The 20,861-nt window shown below is 39.9% G+C and overlaps 1 protein-coding gene across 3 annotated transcripts in view; it reads left to right on the top strand.

Moving 5' to 3' along the window:
- Window positions 1-20,861, top strand: part of LOC126413337 (protein ABHD18) — a 189,263-nt gene that overhangs the window by 123,420 nt on the left and 44,982 nt on the right. For all 3 annotated transcript variants that reach the window (XR_007575368.1, XR_007575367.1, XM_050083248.1), the window contains one exon: window positions 15,333-15,591. Coding sequence is in view for 1 of the 3 variants with exons in the window: in XM_050083248.1 (XP_049939205.1) it covers window positions 15,333-15,591 (259 nt within the window). In the remaining 2 variants the exon portion in view is untranslated. The remainder of the gene's footprint in view (window positions 1-15,332; window positions 15,592-20,861) is intronic.

The raw sequence follows: 20,861 nt of genomic DNA, 5'->3' as shown, positions 1-20,861 counted from the left end.
ACTCTGGAAACTGGAACTTCCTTCTGACACATTCTTGCAACCCAATATCCTCCTGAACTTAACTTCCATTAATACATTCCTTCCTTTCATTTATTATCATCACCAGCTTTTCATTATATTGGTGGAGAGGTCTCAACACACCCTTTTGCAACAGTTGAGAATAAACACATGTGATTGTCCACTGTCATTTTGAACTAGGAGCACACCCTGTTGAACTGAAAGGTTATGCCAATGTGCAAAATATCGGCACACAACTGAGTTCTGGATACTGTTCAATGAACAAGTCCAAGACATGCGAAGGTAATGCAACAAAATCTTGAGACCAGGGTCTGCTTTTGTGGCCTGTGCAATTTTTCTGTAGTGCAAGAGAAAAGATTCCGGCAGTTCAGAGTCCTGTGCATTGATTTGGCGACAAGATGCAGCAGATGCATGAAAATCAGTGTCTAGGCCAATCAGAAGGTGAGATAAGGCATCTGCATTGCAATACTTTGCCATAGGTCTGTACACAATTTTACACTGATACTGCAAAAACGACAAAGCCCATCATTGCAATTTTTGAGCAGTGCCTGTAGGAACTGGCTTTGACGGATGAAAAAAGGACTGCTTGTGATCTGTCATGAAAAAGACATTGCAACCATACAAATAGTGATGGATTTATGTCACACCATACGCAATAGTGAGAGCCCCTTTTTCGATCTGTGATTAATTGCAGTGAGTTAACGTTAACAACTTTGAGGTAAAAGCAATAAGCCTGTCTTGTACACCAATTCTCTGCGAAAGCACAGCGCCGATTCCATAGGAAGAAGTGTCGACTTGCAAAGCTACTGGCTTGGCAAGGTCAAAATGCATTAAACATCTGTCACTAGAAAAAGCATTTTTAAGTTCCTTAAATGTGTCTCGACAGTCTTTAGTCCACACAAAAGGTACATTCTTGCAACTCAGACAATGCAATGGAGCCGTGATCTGAGCAGTATTTGGTATAACCAAATGTAGTATGTCACCTTGCCAAGTACTGACTTCAATTCAGACACATTATGAGCAACAGGCAGATCACAGATTGCAACTACATGAGATTGGAGGTGCTACACACCCTGACCGTTTATCCCATGACCTAAGTACTGTAGTTCATTTTGAAAAACGTCGCACTTTATGAGACGACACTTGAGTTCTTGTGATGAAGCAAGCTGGGATTTCTTTACTTCTTCTCTTGTTTTACCATCTGCCTCCTTAAATTCATTTTTTCATTCTTGACTAATTACCATTAACATACATGACTATAAGCTGCATTTTCATAAAAGACAAAGGTTGGCTCTCAGTCTTAAAGATTATAGCACCAGATCTAATTTTGTGCTTAGTTTTGTTTATGCAATCAATTTCCTAATTTATATCAACTATTCCTAGTTAATACTTTTGTTATAGGATGAAGTCAGTAATTGTTTCGTGACTTAGATTCTATTGTTGACTTATAAATAAATATAAATTCTGTACTAATTATAAACATTTGGTAGAAAAACGACTACCATTCTTAAAGTATGTATTTGGCTTATTTAAAATCATGTTAGCAAAGCCAGCCCTTATTTAATTCCAAAATATTTACTAGGTTTGTCAAAAGCATTGTTTGCATAACTACATCTGTTAATCTCATTATTTAAACAAATAATTCAGCTGAACCTTTGTGATAGAAGGAACTGTGAAAAAGGAGAAATTTGTCAATGTAATCGGTTAATTGAATGAGTTATGTTTTAATTGTAATTTCTGTAACATAAATATCAAACAATGTAAAATTTCAATACCTATTATTGTGAGAATGTATAAAGGCCCGATTTTTGGCCCCGAGACAGTCAGTCCACGGCTGAGTTTCAGACGGGAAATCTGTATCAGTTAGAGTAACAATAATGCAGTGGAATTACTGTAACACAAATAGGCCGTGTGTTAAAACTATGACAGTGTGTTCAATTTATTTGAGAAAAAGTGAACTGTGTGGTTAGGTATTTACTGCTCATACATGTTCAACAGCAAACAATTGTAGCAGTATGCCGACGTTTGCCTGCAAATTATTAATGAGGCTTATCAAAAGTTAACCAGTAATGAACTGGCCTTATAACTGTGTAATATTGGGGGCTGTGAACTGGAGGTAAAGAACTGCGAAACACAACTGTGCAATTGTCAGCTACATTATTATAGTAGTCAGTGTTGGACTTCCTCCCCCCATTTTTCAGCCAGTATAACGATGTAGTACATCGACACCAAGGACTATCAACAAAGAAATAAAGCATGCGAATATCACATCCTGCTTCTGACAACACTCATAAGAGAGTACGCAAATTGGCAATGTGTTCCTCAGGCGTATGACCTGAGACGACAGTATCATCAAGGTAGTTTGAACGAAATGGCACTTTTGCAGTCAGCTGTTCCAAGTAACGTTGAAAGTTGGTGGGGGAGGAAACACTGTCAAAGGGGAAAACACAAACGCTTGAACAGCCATAAGTGTGTATTTACAACAAACACTTTCTGTGATTCTTCATCCAATGGAATTTGCAAGTAGGCATCACATAAATCTATCTTAGAAAAGAAACGTCCTGCACCAAGCCTGTTCATGAGTTCATCAGGGTGAGGTTATGGATAAGTATCAACTACTATCTGTGGGATGACCGTAGAATTTAAGTCATCACAAATGCGAATGCAACCAGTAGGCTTAGGCAACAAAATGACAGGACTTGCCCATTGATTAGCTTGAATGAAAGCAATTACACCATTATCTTGCAATTATTTCAATTCACCGGCTACTTTATCTCTTAAAGCAATTGGAACAAGGTGGGCCCAGAAAAACTTAGGCTGTGCTTTGTCTTTCAGTGTAAAATGCACTACAAAGTTTTTAGCTTTTCCGATTTCTTCTGAAAATAGTTCAGGAAATTCTTCAAGCAAGCTAGCTACACTGTCTTTTGGATTAACAGCAATCACTGAAGGCACATTGTCTTGGATTCTAAGTCCAAACAAATCAAAGGCATTTAAACCAAATATGTTCTCGCTGTCTCTCGACTTCGGCACAGCAAAATTCACTGCCCTGCTTTGAGATTTGTGAGTGGCAGGCAAACTACAGTGTCCGAGGACTGGAATTCTGTGTACATTGAGAGCAGTGAAATGCTGGCTGGATTTAGAAAGGCGTGGTGAGCCTAACTTTTTGTATGTGGCACGGTTAAGTAAGATATAGAGGCACCTGTGTTTAACTGAAAGTTCACACGATGGTCAGCAAATATTTCGTTACAACATCGTTGCGCAGCACTAGGACAAAAAGGAGGCACAACCTTAATCAGATTTGTCTCAGAACCTGTTGTAGATTTTGAAAACACAGCACACTGTGTGTGCATGGGTCTGTTTTTTCTGGGAATGGGCAAAATAGGTGTTTTTGTGCCTTTGCAAACAAACTGCTTCGACATAGCCTTTTTTCCCCACACGTGTAACACATTGCGTTACATGATGGGTAATCCTGCCTATTGTGGTGAGCAAAACATCTACGGCAAGATTTCATTAAATTCAGAGGCCTGTTTACATGTCTTCATGGCTGTCTGCTTGGCTGTGAACGTGATCGTTGTTGTGGCTGCTTGGGGTGGTTGCGAGCAAGGGGTGACTTGGCCAGACAAATCGGGGCCTGGTCAAACTTATCAGCCACTACGGCACCCGAATCATATTGCTCTAAGATTTTCAGTACTTAAGGAAGTGATGGATCAGAGTACTTTAAGATCTGTTCCCATATTCTGCTATCTTGGACACTGAATGTTATTGCACCCTGAGTCATTAAATCACTGTAAAAGTTACCACAACTACACTTAAATTTACATTTCCTAGTTATGCCCGTTAATTCTGTGTACCACTGATGGTATATCTGTTCCTGCTTTTTCTGCAAGCGAAAGAACTGACACCTAGCTGCAGCTACTTGGACTTGTTGGTCGTAACATTGGTTTAATGCAGCGATTACTTGATTGTAGCTGTGTTGATCAGGAGATGCAGTTGGGAATAGTTTTTATATTAACCTGTATGCTGGGGACCCCACAATAAAAAGGAAGTATTGTAGCTTTACAGTAACTTGAACATGATGAACTTGAAAATGTGCTTGGAACTGAGTCAGGTATTGAAGACATTCCTCTTCTGTGTCCTTAAATTGCTGGAACAGTGGTATACTGGTCAGCAGCACTTATTGGGCTTGGTGTGGTTGTGTGTCCGACGTAGCTTGTATAGCCAGCAGTTGTACCATTGTCAGCAGGACAGTCGTTTCTTGGTTCTGAAACTGAAAACTTGTGTGAGATCCATAACATTGGCCATCTGCAGCTGAGGTGTGGGGGCGGGGGGTGGAAGGGGCAGATAATTCATGGTTTACACAAATATGTTGTATCAAAATACAAGCAAATCCTCTGAAAAGAGAAATTTGACTAGTTCTGCTACTCACCTGGAACACATGCAGAACGCAACAACAAATTAGCAAATAAAAGAATACGATCCACCTGCAAGCTAAAACACAAGAGAAGCAAGCAAAATCTTCAGCCAAGTTGATTATCTTTGATCAACACTTGAATTATTCTTGTGCATTTGCAGTATGCTTGTCGCCACTGTAGATCTTGTACCATAGGAAGCAAGGGAGAGAATGTTGTTATGGGTGGCTGGTATCCTTTTTGTAGAACACAAATGCACACATAGATTAATATGGTCCTTTATTTACTAGAACTGACACATTTACTTATCTTGAAAAGAGTCCATGAGTTGTGGTACAAGCTCATCAGCAATAGACCTCTTGCAGATACTATCAGCATTCTTGCTATCACAAACTTTAGTTTCGTTGCTAGTCTTGATCTGGTCGCTATGCAAGGTCGTAGCCTGAGTGAGTCAGTGACTGACTGACTGACTGAGCTGGTGACTGAGACCCTCTGGTCTGCGGCAACGGCCTAAAACTTTTGGTTGGGAAGGCGTTGGCGACGTGTTGCTTGCGAGTCTGTCTTTGGCCTCTCTCGTGATAGGCATGCTTGATCAAGCACCTGCTATCGATCTTCGCTCTATATCTTTGCCGACCAGTGTGCTGGTGACAGCTCGTGCCATGCATCACTACACTCTTGTAGTCTTCACCGCTGATATCACAGTTCATCACATGTAAGATTTTCTCATTGAAGTAGCAAAATCTTGGTCCTCCAAGAGGTCATTTTCGTTGAGCGTGTTCTATAACTACTTGATAGATATTTATTTCTTTTGGCGCTCAAAGTGCATGTCCAATCCAATTAAATCTCCCAGCCTTAATTTTGGATACACTGTCTGGTTTTCTATATACACTCTTGGAAATGGAAAAAAGAACACATTGACACCGGTGTGTCAGACCCACCATACTTGCTCCGGACACTGCGAGAGGGCTGTACAAGCAATGATCACACGCACGGCACAGCGGACACACCAGGAACCGCGATGTTGGCCGTCGAATGGCGCTAGCTGCGCAGTATTTGTGCACCGCCGCCGTCAGTGTCAGCCAGTTTGCCGTGGCATACGGAGCTCCATCGCAGTCTTTAACACTGGTAGCATGCCGTGACAGCGTGGACGTGAACCGTATGTGCAGTTGACGGACTTTGAGCGAGGGCGTATAGTGGGCATGCGGGAGGCCGGGTGGACGTACCGCCGAATTGCTCAACACGTGGGACGTGAGGTCTCCACAGTACATCGATGTTGTCGCCAGTGGTTGGCGGAAGGTGCACGTGCCCGTCGACCTGGGACCGGACCGCAGCGACGCACGGATGCACGCCAAGACCGTAGGATCCTACGCAGTGCCGTAGGGGACCGCATCGCCACTTCCCAGCAAATTAGGGACACTGTTGCTCCTGGGGTATCGGTGAGGACCATTCGCAACCGTCTCCATGAAGCTGGGCTACAGTCCCGCACACCGTTAGGCCGTCTTCCGCTCACGCCCCAACATCGTGCAGCCCGCCTCCAGTGGTGTCGCGACAGGCGTGAATGGAGGGACGAATGGAGACGTGTCGTCTTCAGCGATGAAAATCGCTTCTGCCTTGGTGCCAATGATGGTCGTATGCGTGTTTGGCGCCGTGCAGGTGAGCGCCACAATCAGGACTGCATATGACTGAGGCACACAGGGCCAACACCCGGCATCATGGTGTGGGGAGCGATCTCCTACACTGGCCGTACACCACTGGTGATCGTCGAGGGGACACTGAATAGTGCACGGTACATCCAAACCGTCATCGAACCCATCGTTCTACCATTCCTAGACCGGCAAGGGAACTTGCTGTTCCAACAGGACAATGCACGTCCGCATGTATCCCGTGCCACCCAACGTGCTCTAGAAGGTGTAAGTCAACTACCCTGGCCAGCAAGATCTCCGGATCTGTCCCCCATTGAGCATGTTTGGGACTGGATGAAGCGTCGTCTCACGCGGTCTGCACGTCCAGCACGAACGCTGGTCCAACTGAGGTGCCAGGTGGAAATGGCATGGCAAGCCGTTCCACAGGACTACATCCAGCATCTCTACGATCGTCTCCATGGGAGAATAGCAGCCTGCATTGCTGCGAAAGGTGGATATACACTGTACTAGTGCCGACATTGTGCATGCTCTGTTACCTGTGTCTATGTGCCTGTGGTTCTGTCAGTGTGATAATGTGATGTATATGACCCCAGGAATGTGTCAATAAAGTTTCCCCTTCCTGGAACAATGAATTCACGGTGTTCTTATTTCAATTTCCAGGAGTGTAGATCATCTACTTCATCGATAATATTCTCTGTTCTGGAATCTGTCAAATACACTACTGGCCATTAAAATTGCTACACCAAGAAGAAATGCAGTTGATAAACGGGTATTCATTGGACAAATATATTATACTAGAACTGACATTGATTACATTTTCATGCCATTTGGGTGCATAGATCCTGAGAAATCAGTACCCAGAACAACCACCTCTGGCCGTAATAACGGCCTTGATACGCCTGGACATTGAGTCAAACAGAGCTTGGATAGCGTGTACAGGTACAGCTGCCCATGCAGCATCAACACGATACCACAGTTCATCAAGAGTAGTGACTGGCGTATTGTGACGAGCCAGTTGCTCAGCCACCATTGACGAGACATTTTCAATTGGTGAGAGATCTGAACAATGTGCTGACCAGGGCAGCAGTCGAACATTTTCTGTATCCCGAAAGGCCCGTACAGGACCTGCAACTTGCGGCCGTGCATTGTCCTGCTGAAATGTAGGGTTTCGCAGGGATCGAATGAAGGGTAGAGCCACGGGTCGTAACACATCTGAAATGTAACGTCCACTGTTCAAAGTGCCGTCAGTGTGAACAAGAGGTGACCGAGACATGTAACCAATGGCACCCCATACCATCACGCCGGATGATACGCCAGTATGGCGATGACGAATACACGCTTCCAATGTGCGTTCACCGCGATGTCGCCAAACACGGATGCGACCATCATGATGTTGTAAACAGAAGCTGGATTCATCCGAAAAAATGACGTTTTGCCATTCGTGCACCCAGGTTCGTCGCTGAGTACACCATCTCAGGCGCTCCTGTCTGTGATGCAGCGTCAAGGGCAACCACAGCCATGGTCTCCGAGCTGATAGTCCATGCTGCTGCAAACGTCGTCGAACTGTTCGTGCAGATGGTTGTTGTTTTGCAAACGTCCCCATCTGTTGACTGAGGGATCGAGTCGTGGCTGCACGATCCGTTACAGCCATGCGCATAATACGCCTGTCATCTCGACTGCTAGTGATACGAGGCCGTTGGGATCCAGGATGGTGTTCATTATTACCCTCCTGAGCCTACCAATTCCATATTCTGCTAACAGTCATTGGATCTCGACCAACGTGAGCAGCAATGTTGCGATACGATAAACCACAATCGCGACAGGCTACAATCCCGCCTTTATCAAAGTCGGAAACGTCTTGGTACGCATTTCTCCTCCTTACACGAGGCATCACAACAACGTTTCACCAGGCAACGCCTATCAACTGCTGTTTGTGTATGAGAAATCGGTTGGAAACTTTCTTCATGTCAGCACGTTGTAGGTGTCACCACCGGCACCAACCTTTTGTGGATGCTCTGAAAAGCTAATCATTTGCATATCATAGCATCTTCTTCCTGTCGGTTAAATTTCGCGTCTGTAGCACGTCATCTTTGTGGTGTAGCAATTTTAATGGCCAGTAGTGTATCTTCCTCAGAATTGTCATTTCAAAGATTCTTAATTTTGCTACTTCTGGTATATGGGGTGTCCCAGGAGGAGAGGTCAATATTCAGGAATATGATAGTAATGATTATCCGAAGCAAAACAAATGGGTTCTAAAATGCAAACCTTAAGAGCTGTGAGCCCCTCTTCATCTTTGATTCTGTGAAACAAATCTCTTCTACTGCAAGCTCTCTGCTTTCCATGTTTTGAGAAGTTGTATAACGGACCAAAACATGAAAATAAGTCCAATAAACACAGGCTCAAAATTGTATACCTTAAGAGTTACAAGCACTTGATCATCATCGTTATTGTGAAACACTTCTCATCTACTGAACAGCTTTTAAGGTATGCACTTTAGAGCCCATTTGTATTAGATTTTTGTGCGTCAAATGATCATTCCTGTAGTGCCTGAATATTAACCATTCCTCTTAGGACACCCTGTATATATCATCATCATCATCATCATCATGTACATTTTCAATTTAGATATATTTGCCTGTTCTGAAAGCAATCTTTGTGGTCATTCTATCTTTTTTCTGCCATTGGGACTGTAGTCACAGGTTTGCCTTGATATCCGCCTTTGATGATCATTCCATTCCTTTGTAGACTTTTTTTGGGAGAATTAATACCCTATGCTTTTCTGATATCTATATTATAGACAAAATGCAATCAACACATGATCCGTCCAGTTTAAAACCGTTTTATTCTTCTATCAGAAGAGTCTCTGTTAAACCATTTTATCTTTTGGAGAGTACCTTGGCGTATATTGTTATACCCACAGTGCTTATTGTGAGATTTCCTGACCATCTTGTGCCTTCAGTGGAGCAAACATTGGGATGACTCTCAACAAAATTCTTTTTTGCTGTATCACACTACTCTACTAAAGTAATAGTGCCATTCAACAAATACAAAATAACAGTTCATTATTTCTTCATAAACATAGACAAATACAGACAAGCAGGACTGATCAATTTCATTCTCACACCAGAAATAATTTAATTTCCCACTGACATTCTTGTCAGCTCTACGTTCTGGTCTTTGGTATTCCTAGGGAGCTAGCTGCACAAGGCCTGGAGTCTCTTTGCTGCTACTTACGATGATGTCACGGGCAGCCCATTTGTTCTGAGCACCACATGTAGCTCGAAAGCAAAACCTCAGACAAGAATACAACAGCAGACTACGAAAACAAAACCGTTCTAAAAATGAAATAAAGATAATTATCTTCTTAACAAGAAACACTCTAAATCTCAACTCATTCTTCTTGTTCATTTATTTGAAGTTACACAACATGGTTATAAAATCAACATATGTAAGGGAGACTTTGTACCCTTACCTCTACAGTTATTGCAGTCATTTTAGTCTTTTTCTTTAAGTACAAGCAAGACTACTGAGCTCTGCCAGTCTTCTGGAACATGACCTTTCTTCCACCATAGATTTATGAAGTTTAGAAGCCTAATCTTAAGATTTTCATTTTTTTATTTTGTTTTCCCCTGCACGCTTTCTGTTTCTCATGGTTCCATTGCATCTTCCTGTTCTTTCAAGGAGATTGGGTCTATATTCACATCTGACTGAGCTGCTACAATATTTTCTTCTTTCCCTGTCTATAGGTTTTGGCAGAAGTCTAGCCATGTTTCATAGGAGATATTATTCCAGTGTAAGGTATCTTTCTCTTTTTAACTGAGAGCCTCTATCATTGTGTAAGCTCTTACGAATGCTGTTCACTAAAGACCTCATTGTCATGCACCCAAGAAACCTTATCATCATCATCATCATCACCACCACCACCACCACCACCACCACCACCATGATGATCATCATCATCCGAGGAATGCCTCCCCTCCCCCAATCTTCCTTTTCACTCTTCTCATTTCTCTTTTAACTAATGCTATTTCTCTCTTATATTCATTGTGACCTTGTATTATCTTGTATTGAGACATTTAAAATAAGCATATTTTTTCCCATAATCATCGCTGCTAGGTTTTCATTCCATACAGGGAGCCTTCTTTTGTTTGTTTATTTCTTTCTCTTTCCTATAGCTTCTTTTATTATTACATCACTAATTTCTTTCTATTCTTCATTTATGTTTACATGTATTTTTTAATCTTTTTAACATTTCATCCATTCTCCATTGATATAAATGTTTCTTGTATCTTGCAGAAGATGTATTTTGAGGACTTTCTCTCCTGATGGGTATAATTTTAAAAGTCTTGTGTTCTAGTATCTTGTAGTAAAGATGTGCTTTTGTAATTCACTAGGATATAATAAATGATTGACATGCTCCCTCTTGTACACAAGGGAAATCTGTGGATATTACAAAACCCATTGTTATCTTCAGATTATTAAGTGTTGTGAAGTCTCATAGCTATTCACCATTCCAATTCTTATTATTGTGTCCATTAGTTCCAACTATCATTTTTGAAGGTATATGTAGGATGATTCTTATTAACATTTAAAAGTACAACAAACACCTTCCACATTGCTTGACAAACAATTAAGTATAAGCTTCTGAACTGCATCACTACCAGTAAATGACCTACTTGTTCTTTACTGAATAAAATCTGTAAACAAAAAAAGAAAGGACAAAATAATAAAAGGTTTTTCTTGGTTACAGCACGGACAATAATTTTTAAGTTCCACATTTACAACAGATCACATTTAAAAAAGATGTTTGAAAACAGAGTAGCCTAGCTGAGCAACATGTAGCACTGCCTGCTACGGGTGAGGCTAGGATCGACAAGCCTAGTCGTTGCACATGCAGTGAGGTACGTCGTCTGGTGGTGTCACAAGTTCAGCATTTGCCATCTCTTTTTGGGATATTTCCCAACATTTGTGGCTCCATGAGCCTTATGGTAAATTACTTCTCTCAGTGTCATCTGCATCACCACTGTGGTTTTAAAACATTGATAAGAATCACTCTGTATATAAAAAGCTATGAGACAGAATTGCTTGAAGCAAAACTTGCCGATAGAAACATATAATGGTTGTGTGTGTGTGTGTGTGTGTGTGTGTGTGTGTGTGTGTGTGTGTGTGTGTGTGTGGAAGAGAGAGAGAGAGAGGTTAGATCTGAAGAAAGACATTTTTTAGAGGTTGGCAACACTGCGCCGACGCGGACTCTTCGAGTATTTGCTGCATTAAATAAACGTTGTTATTAAGCTGTTTTTAAACGTTTACAGTTGTTATAAATATAATCTAAGTGTTTTAAATTAGTAGGAGTGTTAGTGAAGTATAAACTAAGATTATATGGGGTAAGAAGTGTATTTTTCTTCTCGCGCCTGTAGCACGAATCCTAGGCCTAATTTCATGCGTGCGAATCGTAAGTAAACAGTGACTTAAACTTATATGTAATCACCAGTTTTTTTATTCAGTAATCTTTCAATTTATTTATATCTGCTTGAATAGTTTCTAGGGTCCTTTGTTTACGTTTTAGTCAGTACTTAAATCAGTTTATACAATTTCTGTTTTTACTATGAGTGAGAAGTGTGTGACATGCCATAGGATCGTTAGTTCCGGGTGTGGTGTGATGGGTGCTGTAGTTTCTTTCATTGGGGCGAATGTAGTAGCGTGGGAAATGGGGACATAAATGAGGCTCACCAGTGGTATTGTAGGATCTGCAGTAGAGACAGGAAAATACTGGAACAGGAAGGGAAAATTGCAGCTCTTCAAGCTGACTTAGACAAGGCAAGGGAGGAACTGGACAGGTTAAAGAGGGAGGAGGGTGAACAGAGGTGGGAAGTGGCAACAGGTAATAGGCGGAGCAGGCAAAGGAGAGCATCAGACAGCTTTGTCATAAATCTTGAAAATAGATTTGACCTGTTGCCTCAGTCAGAATCAGATGAGCGTCATGTAGCTGAAGCTGTAGAAAGGGCACAACAAGCTTTCAAGGACTTGAAAAAGGTAGGGAAATTTGTAAAGAAAAATAAAGTTCTGTTGTTAGGTAGCTCCCATGGTAGAGGTGTTGGCCAACTACTGCAGGAAAATCTAGGTCCAGAGTACCAGGTCACAAACTTTTTCAAGCCTAGTGCAGATCTGGGTCAGGTAACAGAGGATGTAGGTTCTTTATGCAAAGATTTCACGAAGGAAGATGCCGTGGTTATAGTGGGTGGTCCGGGAAATAGCATTGACAGAGACTCTGAATATTCCATAGAGAGTGACCTGGTGAAGATAGCATCAGCAATGAAGCATACGAGTGTGGGATTTGTGTCTGTGTTGAGGCGCCATGATCGGCCTCATTTGAACTCTTCCATCAGGAGGGTGAACTTGGAGTTGGAGTGGCTGCTTAGGACGGATATAGGGTCCCATACTGGTTTGATTCCTGTGGATGCTATCGATAGGTGGGACTACACTAGGCATGGCCTTCACCTCAATAGGAAAGGGAAGGGAAAACTGTCTGGGTTGATTGCAGCAAACGTAAGGGGGGGGCACTGTGACAAGTGGTAAAATACCAGTGGTCACAGGTGTCAGAGGAATGCCTTTTTTAGGATAGGGAAGGGGGAAAGAAAACGAGTTTTAAGAGAGATTGGCAGACACACTCAGTTTGAGAAAACAGATGAACAGGAGTCAGATTTTAGCATACAGATTCCATTTAAACAATGTTTAACAGAAAGTAATCAGAAACTGCCAGTTCATCTTCGCAGTTATAATCCCATTAGTATGCAGTATCAGTTATCTTTATTACACCACAACATTCCGGGACTCAGAAATAAAATTGATGAACTACTCATTTGTATTGGTGAAATGAATTCATCTAACCAAATTGACATAATCTGCCTCTCTGAACATCAAGGACCACTGGCATGTGATTCGGGTCCAAGTGAACTTCTCACTTCTTGTCTGTTTTGCACAAGTGAGCAATGCTTCTGCATCAGATGCAGAATTGATGGGTGGGGTGGTGATGCTATTTACAAAATATTCATTGAGAATATTGCAGTCAATAGGGATACTCCTTTCTTTATTGGTATTATTAATTTCCCTTTTAATGACAGTCCAGGCAGCTTTACATTTATTTTTAGAATTTAAAATATATTCATCATTAGCTCAGCACTTAGCATTTTTTATTTCTAATCTGTAAAGGTTTCTTATTTTAGTGTAATTTTCCTTGTCCCTATCACTGTTATGAGATTTGTCTTTCATAATCATCAGTAGTATTCTCAGTTTGTTAAGTTGTGGGGTGTACCACTTGTTAGTATTTTGTTGCTTATGAGTAATATTACTCTGGTACCTTTTGGTTACGAAGGGGCGTGTCATTTCTACTATATGCTTGATCTCTGTCAGGAAAATGGAAAAACATTTATTAATCGTTCTCTTGTTATCCATTACATGAGTCCAATACATTTCGTTTAACTGGTTTATCATTTTGTTTACATTTGATTCACCTAGAATTCTATATGTCACTTCTCTCTCTGTAGAACTGAAGGCTGACTTTTCTATTTGAAGCCATTGCCCTGTATGATCTGATATACATAATTCTATTACATCACATTGTATGGAGTCTCTTTGTACATTGCTAATTATGTTATCAAGGCATGCATTCAGTCTAGTGGGTTTTTCATTGAGACAGTAATAGTTTAATGACTTCAGAGTGTTAATCATGTGAATTACATTTTTTCTCTTTGCCCTTATATCTATGTCAATATCACTTACAATTACAATTCTATGCTGTTTATATTTTGACAACAACAACATTAAAGTATTAATTTTTTCTATAAATACCATCTCATCAGAGCCTGGGATTCGATAGATTGAGACAATTACAGTTTTCTGTTCATGCATTACCACACCGGCTACTTATATTGTAGCTTCAAGGCATATTCTACTAAGGTCTATAACTGAGTAATGCAATTCAAGGTTACTTTGACATATATGGAGACCCCACCATGTGTAATACTTTTTCTGCAGTAGCTTGTAACTAACGAATATGTATAAGCAGGATATTAGTGTCAATGTTTGTGAGAATTAAGTGTGTTTTAGAATTTTGATTTGAGATGTGTGTTTAATATTTAGATTTTGACCTGACAAAATAGTTTTGACATGATTTAAAGTGAATTATGTATAGTCCACCCTCTGAGCTTTCTAATTAACTATGAATTATCAAAAGGTAATGATTTTTAGACTTCTGTACCTCAGTTAGTAAAAATGGAACCCTTATAGGATCACTTTGTAGTCTGTCTGTTTGTCCATTTGTTTAGACCCATTTCTCTCAGAAACAGGTCAGGGTATCAAATTGAAATTAATGTCAAAGAACTAAGGTCTATTGTCCTTTGGGAGTGTGAGAGATTTAATCTTCAAATCAATACAGTTGAAAGACACAGCCACGTATTCACCTACTTTGATACTAGCAAACTCACTCATCAAGCCCTACAGATGAACTTTTATCATATTACATACTAAGTTGCATACTAAATAATTTTGGATGGCTTTTCAGTTTCTTACACAAGCTGCAGTCATTATCAAAGTAAGCCTTACATGTCACAAACATGGTTCTAATTAACAGTTTGCCAGAAAATTTTCTTTCCTTTATTAACTCATGAGGCATAAACTTAACAATAATTATATGAGTATAAATGCAAAATATAGTATCCTGATATTTATTTCTTTGTCAAATGATATTTGGGTACACAAACTTCTATTGAAGAACTGAATAAGTGAAAAACAGTATTTTAGTATGCAGTGCATGACCTTATTCAGTAGTGTAGTATCTGATACATAGTGTAGAACATTTTATGTTTAGGTAATGGAGTCACTCATAAGTAAGCATTAATCCTACTATTCCTGGAAATCAATGGCTTTACCTAAGAATTAGATAAAGAAATAACAAAATAAAAAGGGGCTTGCAAGAGAGACAGTAGATAAGTTGCTTATGGGAACATACTGTCAGCAGAGAAAGGTCAGGCAGCAAGTAATGTTGGTACGTTACATGATTTCCTTATTTCCTTTATGTCTCATTTGCTTATTTCATATTTATACCCTATAATCAAATTTTTTGGCAGTTTAAAACTCAGGGGAGAAGTAATAAAGAGAAAGAAAATGAAACAGTACCTAGCAATTGAAGTATAGTAGTTATATTGTAGTGACAGGAAAGTGTTTACTTTTTGTATCATGAAAACCATTGTCTTATTGTTTACAGGTAGTACTCAGCATCTCAAGAGGAAGTGTGAATATGAAGTTCTCCAATTTATGCGCGGCATTATGGATGAGTGCACACATTTGCAAAACTTTGATGTTCCCGTGGATACCTCATTAATTATAGCTATTTGTGCTCGTAATGATGCCTATGTACCTCGTGACAGTTGTACTCACCTTAGTGAAATATGGCCTGGTGCAGAAATACGTTACATTGATGCTGGTCATGTGACTGCATATGTGCTTCATCAGAGTATTTTCAGGTAATTTCTATGTCTTATTTAATTTCATTTTTAGTTTTTAATTTTTTTTCCTGTTCAGTAACTGGTTGATACTTAACACAGGGAATATGTTGTTGGAAAAAGTTACTGGACAAGGCAGTAGTGTAATTTGCACATAGCTTCTGCATCATTCACTGTGATTAATAACATTTTAAAAAATTTTCATAACTAGTTGGCAATGTGAAAATTATATTAATGAGTTACACTTATTTACAAAGAAACAAATTTTCCACCTTTAAACAAGCATTTCAGTTCTTTGTTGAAATATCTGCCTCTTCTGTACCCCCATCACTCACCCCAAGAGATTGCTGCTTGTATCAGATGCAGTTGCAGTTAGACCTTAGTGCTTGGAGATAGTAGCCATGTGTGAGTTGAGTTGTCATTGTGTGAACTGTCCTTCTGAGAAAGGACTTTGTTTGAAAGTTTAAATATTTCTAATATTCTTTTGCTTTGTGCCTGCCTGTGACCCAGTACCTCTTCTGTGTAGTGAGTAGCAACCCACATATCTGTATTGTTGTTATTCATTCTCCTTTGTACACTGATTGCATTTTACTAGTATCCTACCAATGAACTGAAGTCTGCCACGTCTTACGTCTTATGTATGACTGAGCCTATGTGATCATTCCATTTCTTATCACTACAAATTGTAACACCCAATTATTTATATGAGTTGACTGATTCCAAGTGTGATTTGTTGATATTGTAGTAATTGGATAATACATTTTGGTTTTTACTATTCTGATCATTTAAAGCAGGGGTCTCCAAACTTTTTAGTCCGTGGGCCACACTGACTCCTCCATGAAGTCATAAGGGCCAAGATCTACCTAGTGGGATTAAAGCACCCTAGCACTCCATGATCACCGTAATGTAAGGCTAAAGGAAAGATGAAATCACAAAAATCTAAGGTTGTGGGAATAGCTAGCACTGAAGCGAACTATGATTTTTATTTAATTACATAATTTTGATTGGTGGACATACCTGACCAAAATTCTGGCGAATTTCACCGACAAAAAAGTATGTCACTGCACATTCTTCACGAAAGCGTCCTGCAAAGTTAACGAAATCTAAAAATTATTGTTAGCAACCCTATTACTGCAAGACGTAACAGAGGTAGAGTATGTCAACGCATTGTTATTTCAAGCGGTGCAACAATAAGTTTAATTATGTAGTCTTGTAGTGAGTAGCAGAGCCAATGTCGCAGTGTATTGGTCGCGACAGGCCTTGAAACTCAATTGTTGGCAGTGTAGGTACCACCTCAAATATTTGGCGGGCCGGATACCGGGGATGTCCGGCCAGCTAACGCGGGCCGTAGTATGGAGACCCCTGATTTAAAGTATGTTGGCAGTTTTTGCATTACTTTGGAATCTTATCAAGCTCTGGCAGTATTTGTGCAGATTTTCTCAGACAATAGCTCATTATAGATAGCTGCAGCATTTGCAAAAACTCTGGTGAAAATACTTTCAAATATACTATTGATATACAACTTGAAGAGTACAGGTCTCAAAATACTTCCCTTGGGGACACTTGAAGCCTGTCCATGACTTCTCATCCCAGATAATGAGCTGCACCCTCCCTACCAAGAAACCCTCAATCTAGTTACAAATTTAGGCAATGGAAACTCCAGGTAAGAATATCAAAAGTGTAGGAAAAGGTAGATTGCTACTTACTCTATACATTATGTTACAGGGAGGTACACTTATAAGACACTTACATAAAGCTTTTGGCCACAGCCTTCATCAGCAAAAGAGAAACACACACTGTACATATAGACAAGCAAGCACACCCCATGCATACATGACTGCCACTTCCGGCTGCCAGAGTGAGTATGAATGGTGTGTATTTCTCTTGTGCTGATGAAGGCTGTGACCAAAAGCTTTATGTAAGTGTCTTTTAATTGTGCCTGTCTGCAACTTAACATGTCTTCTTTACAGTAAGTATCAGTCAGTTACAAATTTCACTTGATCCCCTGTACGACTGTGTTTTAATAATCAAGCATCAGTGTGGTAATGAGTCAAATGCTTTACTGAAGTCAAGAAATGGTCCACCTACTGGATTACCTCATTCCATGATTTCCAGGATAGTTTGTATGAAAAACATGAGGTGGTTTTTGCTTGACCCGTCATTTTTGGAATCCGTGCTGACTGTTTGAGATACATCCTTACAAAATTTTTGTTGTAGTGGAACAAAATTCTCATATCACACACGTTACATTTATTAAGAGAAAAACTGTATAAACCATCAAAGCAGTAACAGAGCAACACTTTGATCATCTTTTTAAATAATGTCAAAGATAATCCAAACATGCCACAGAAATGGAATGAATAGATTGTTTATCTCGTAAGACTCCCCTCTCCCTCAAAATGATATCTAAAATTAACCACATACATCATTTCAAATGTAGCATTTTTTGATCCAGTGGCTTTGTTAACAAGTCTGCTTGATTTTTGCATGTCGAAATGTATCAAATGGAAATCTCTTTCTCTATGATGAAATGATCTTTCATGGCAGTATGTTTTGTTCTTGATTCTTGGGGTGTATAATTTCTGCATGACATTGCATAGGTATTGATTCTCCAATCAGTTGTGCAGTAATTCCCTCATCCATACCACCTCTCTTACACAGGCTACCACTGACACGTATTCTGCTTCCTTTATGCTCAGGACAACAGCAGTTTGTTTCGTACTCTTCCAGAATATTGGAAATCATAACAGTAATATTACATACCCCATAATACTTTTATGATTATCTATACAAGTAACCTAATCAGCATCAGCAAATGCTTCAAGTATTTGACCAGTGGGGTAATAAGTGAGTTTGTAATCCACTGTTTCCCTCATGTATCTTAGTACCCTTTTTGCTGCATTCCAATGATACATATTAAATTTTTAACATTATTGTGATAGCTTTACCATCAAGAAAACTACATATAGTCAAGTCCTAGGTGAAAGGTAAAAGAGTCCACCAATAAGCTCACGATATGAAAGATTTTTAACTTCCTCATAACTTTTCCCAAGGAAATTCAGTTTGATTTCCATTTGAGTCTTGGCCCCATTAGTAGCTGATTAATGTACTCCTTCTGAGGAAGAATAATTGTTCCATCTTTGTTGTTGTCAAATGTCACTCCTAACATGTGACATCATGGGCATGTGATGTCAAAGCAGCTTTTTAAAAGAGTTTTTACCTTACCCAATCTTTTCATTTTGTGCGAATGTAAGCATATAAAACTTCCTGGCAGATTAAAACTGTGTGCCAGACCGAGACTCGAACTCGGGACCTTTGCCTTTCGTGGACAAGTGCTCTACCATCTGAGCTACCCAAGCACAACTCACAACCCATCCTCACAACTTCTGTTCCGCCTGTACTTCGCCTCCTACCTTCCAAACTTCACAGAAGCTCACACAGTTTTAATATGCCAGGAAGTTTCATATCAGCACACACTCTGCTGCAGAGTGAAAATCTCATTCTGTAAGCATATCATCCACATATATAGTTTTTCCCTCCTTTGCACTTAGCTTGTACATACATGGATCTATATCATTTCAAATAAATCCCAGTTTTTCTAGTGGGTTATTTAAATGATCATTCCAGCATCTGCCACTTTGTTTTAGTCAGTTTATTGATTTGTTTAATGTGCAAACCAAACTTTCTTGGCCCTTCTTGATGAAACCTTCTAGCTGGGACATATATACATTCTCCTTTGATTTGCTATCACTCTTCACATCATACTGATCAATACGCCAATTTTTCTCAGTACTGGCTGCTATCAGTATATGAATCATTTTGAAGTATGAAATAGGAGCATAAATCTGATTAGTCTACACCTTCTATATGACTAAATCTCTTTGTGACTAAATGAGCTTTAACAATTTGTTTGTCACTGTTGTAACTTCCTTTGAACACTTTGTAGTTCTGTAGTGTATACTGGAGTGAGGAACAGATGCAGTTTGTGGACAGAGAATTCAGGATACTTGTCACAGAGTTGTTGAATTGTGGCGTGGGAAACTTTTGTGTCTATGGCATGTATGTTGTCCTCTATGTCTAACCCGAAAGAATCAAATGCATCCATGTAGAAAATATTTGGACTCATGTATGAGCGAACTACAACACTTTAAATGTACTTCCTTAGTCATGTTTTTGTATTTTGCAGTTAAGTGGCACATTCCAAGCACTGAAATGCTGTCACCATTGTAGGCACTGAAATTCAAACTTAATGTTTGCAAAGGAGGTGGATCAAGTTTTTCATATGTATCTAGGTTCAGCGACATGACAGAAGCTCTGGTATCTAGTTGAAAAGGCACTGGCTGGTCATAAATTTGCAATGTAATCCACAGTTTGTGGTGTGGCCTCAGAATACAATTGTCCATTCTGTGTTTTGAAAACCTGTTCTCTGTTTCCACATGCATACTATAGCACTTCCACTGATTTTGAGATTGGAGAGCCTGTTTGAAGTGTGTGCATTTACCATGAAGACATATGTGTGCATTTTCTGTGTCTTCGCTTGTCTGATTTTTTAGCAGTAGGATGTGCAGAATCTGAACATGAAATGACAGTTATTTCCATCAATTTCTGCTTTTCACTATCCCACGTGAAACAGAGGAGGGCTTTCTAGTCTTTTACAGGCAGACCGGTTCTCATATCCATGCAATGACAAAAATTGCATTCAGCTTGTCTGAAGAAGCACTTCTTTCGATCATGAGGTGACATAGCATTTTGTACATGACTTTGCTCTTTGTGCAGAGCTGAAGCAGTGGAATTAGCGTTGCGCTGGTGCAGCAAATGCTGTATATAGTGTGTCTGTCCCCCTCCTCTTTTTTTAAAGTAATCAGTCTTACCTCTTCATCTCAGAATAGCACTTGCAGCCTATGTCCTCAATTACATGCTGGATGTACTCCAATCTCTGTCTTCCTCTACAGTTTTTGCCCTCTGCAGCTTCCTCTAGTACCATGGAAGTCAGTCCTTGTCAGTGTTTCCCACATATTCCTTTCCTCTCTGATTCTGCGCAGAAACTCCTCATTCCTTACCTTATCAGTCCACCTAATTTTCAACATTCTTCTGTAGTACCACATCTCAGATAATTCGATTTTCTTCTGTTCCGGTTTGCCCACAGTCCATGTTTCACTATCATACAATGCTGTTCTCCAAATGTATAGTCTCAGAAATTTGTTCCTCAAATTAAGGCCTATGTTTGATGATAGTAAACCTCTCTTGGCCAGGAATGAGGAATGCCCTTCTTGCTAGTGCTAGTCCACTTT

This window comes from Schistocerca serialis, chromosome 7, assembly GCF_023864345.2.
Source record: "Schistocerca serialis cubense isolate TAMUIC-IGC-003099 chromosome 7, iqSchSeri2.2, whole genome shotgun sequence".
NCBI lineage: Eukaryota > Metazoa > Arthropoda > Insecta > Orthoptera > Acrididae > Schistocerca > Schistocerca serialis.
Note: the sequence above shows the minus strand (reverse complement) of the source record. Positions and strands in the feature narration are given on the sequence as shown.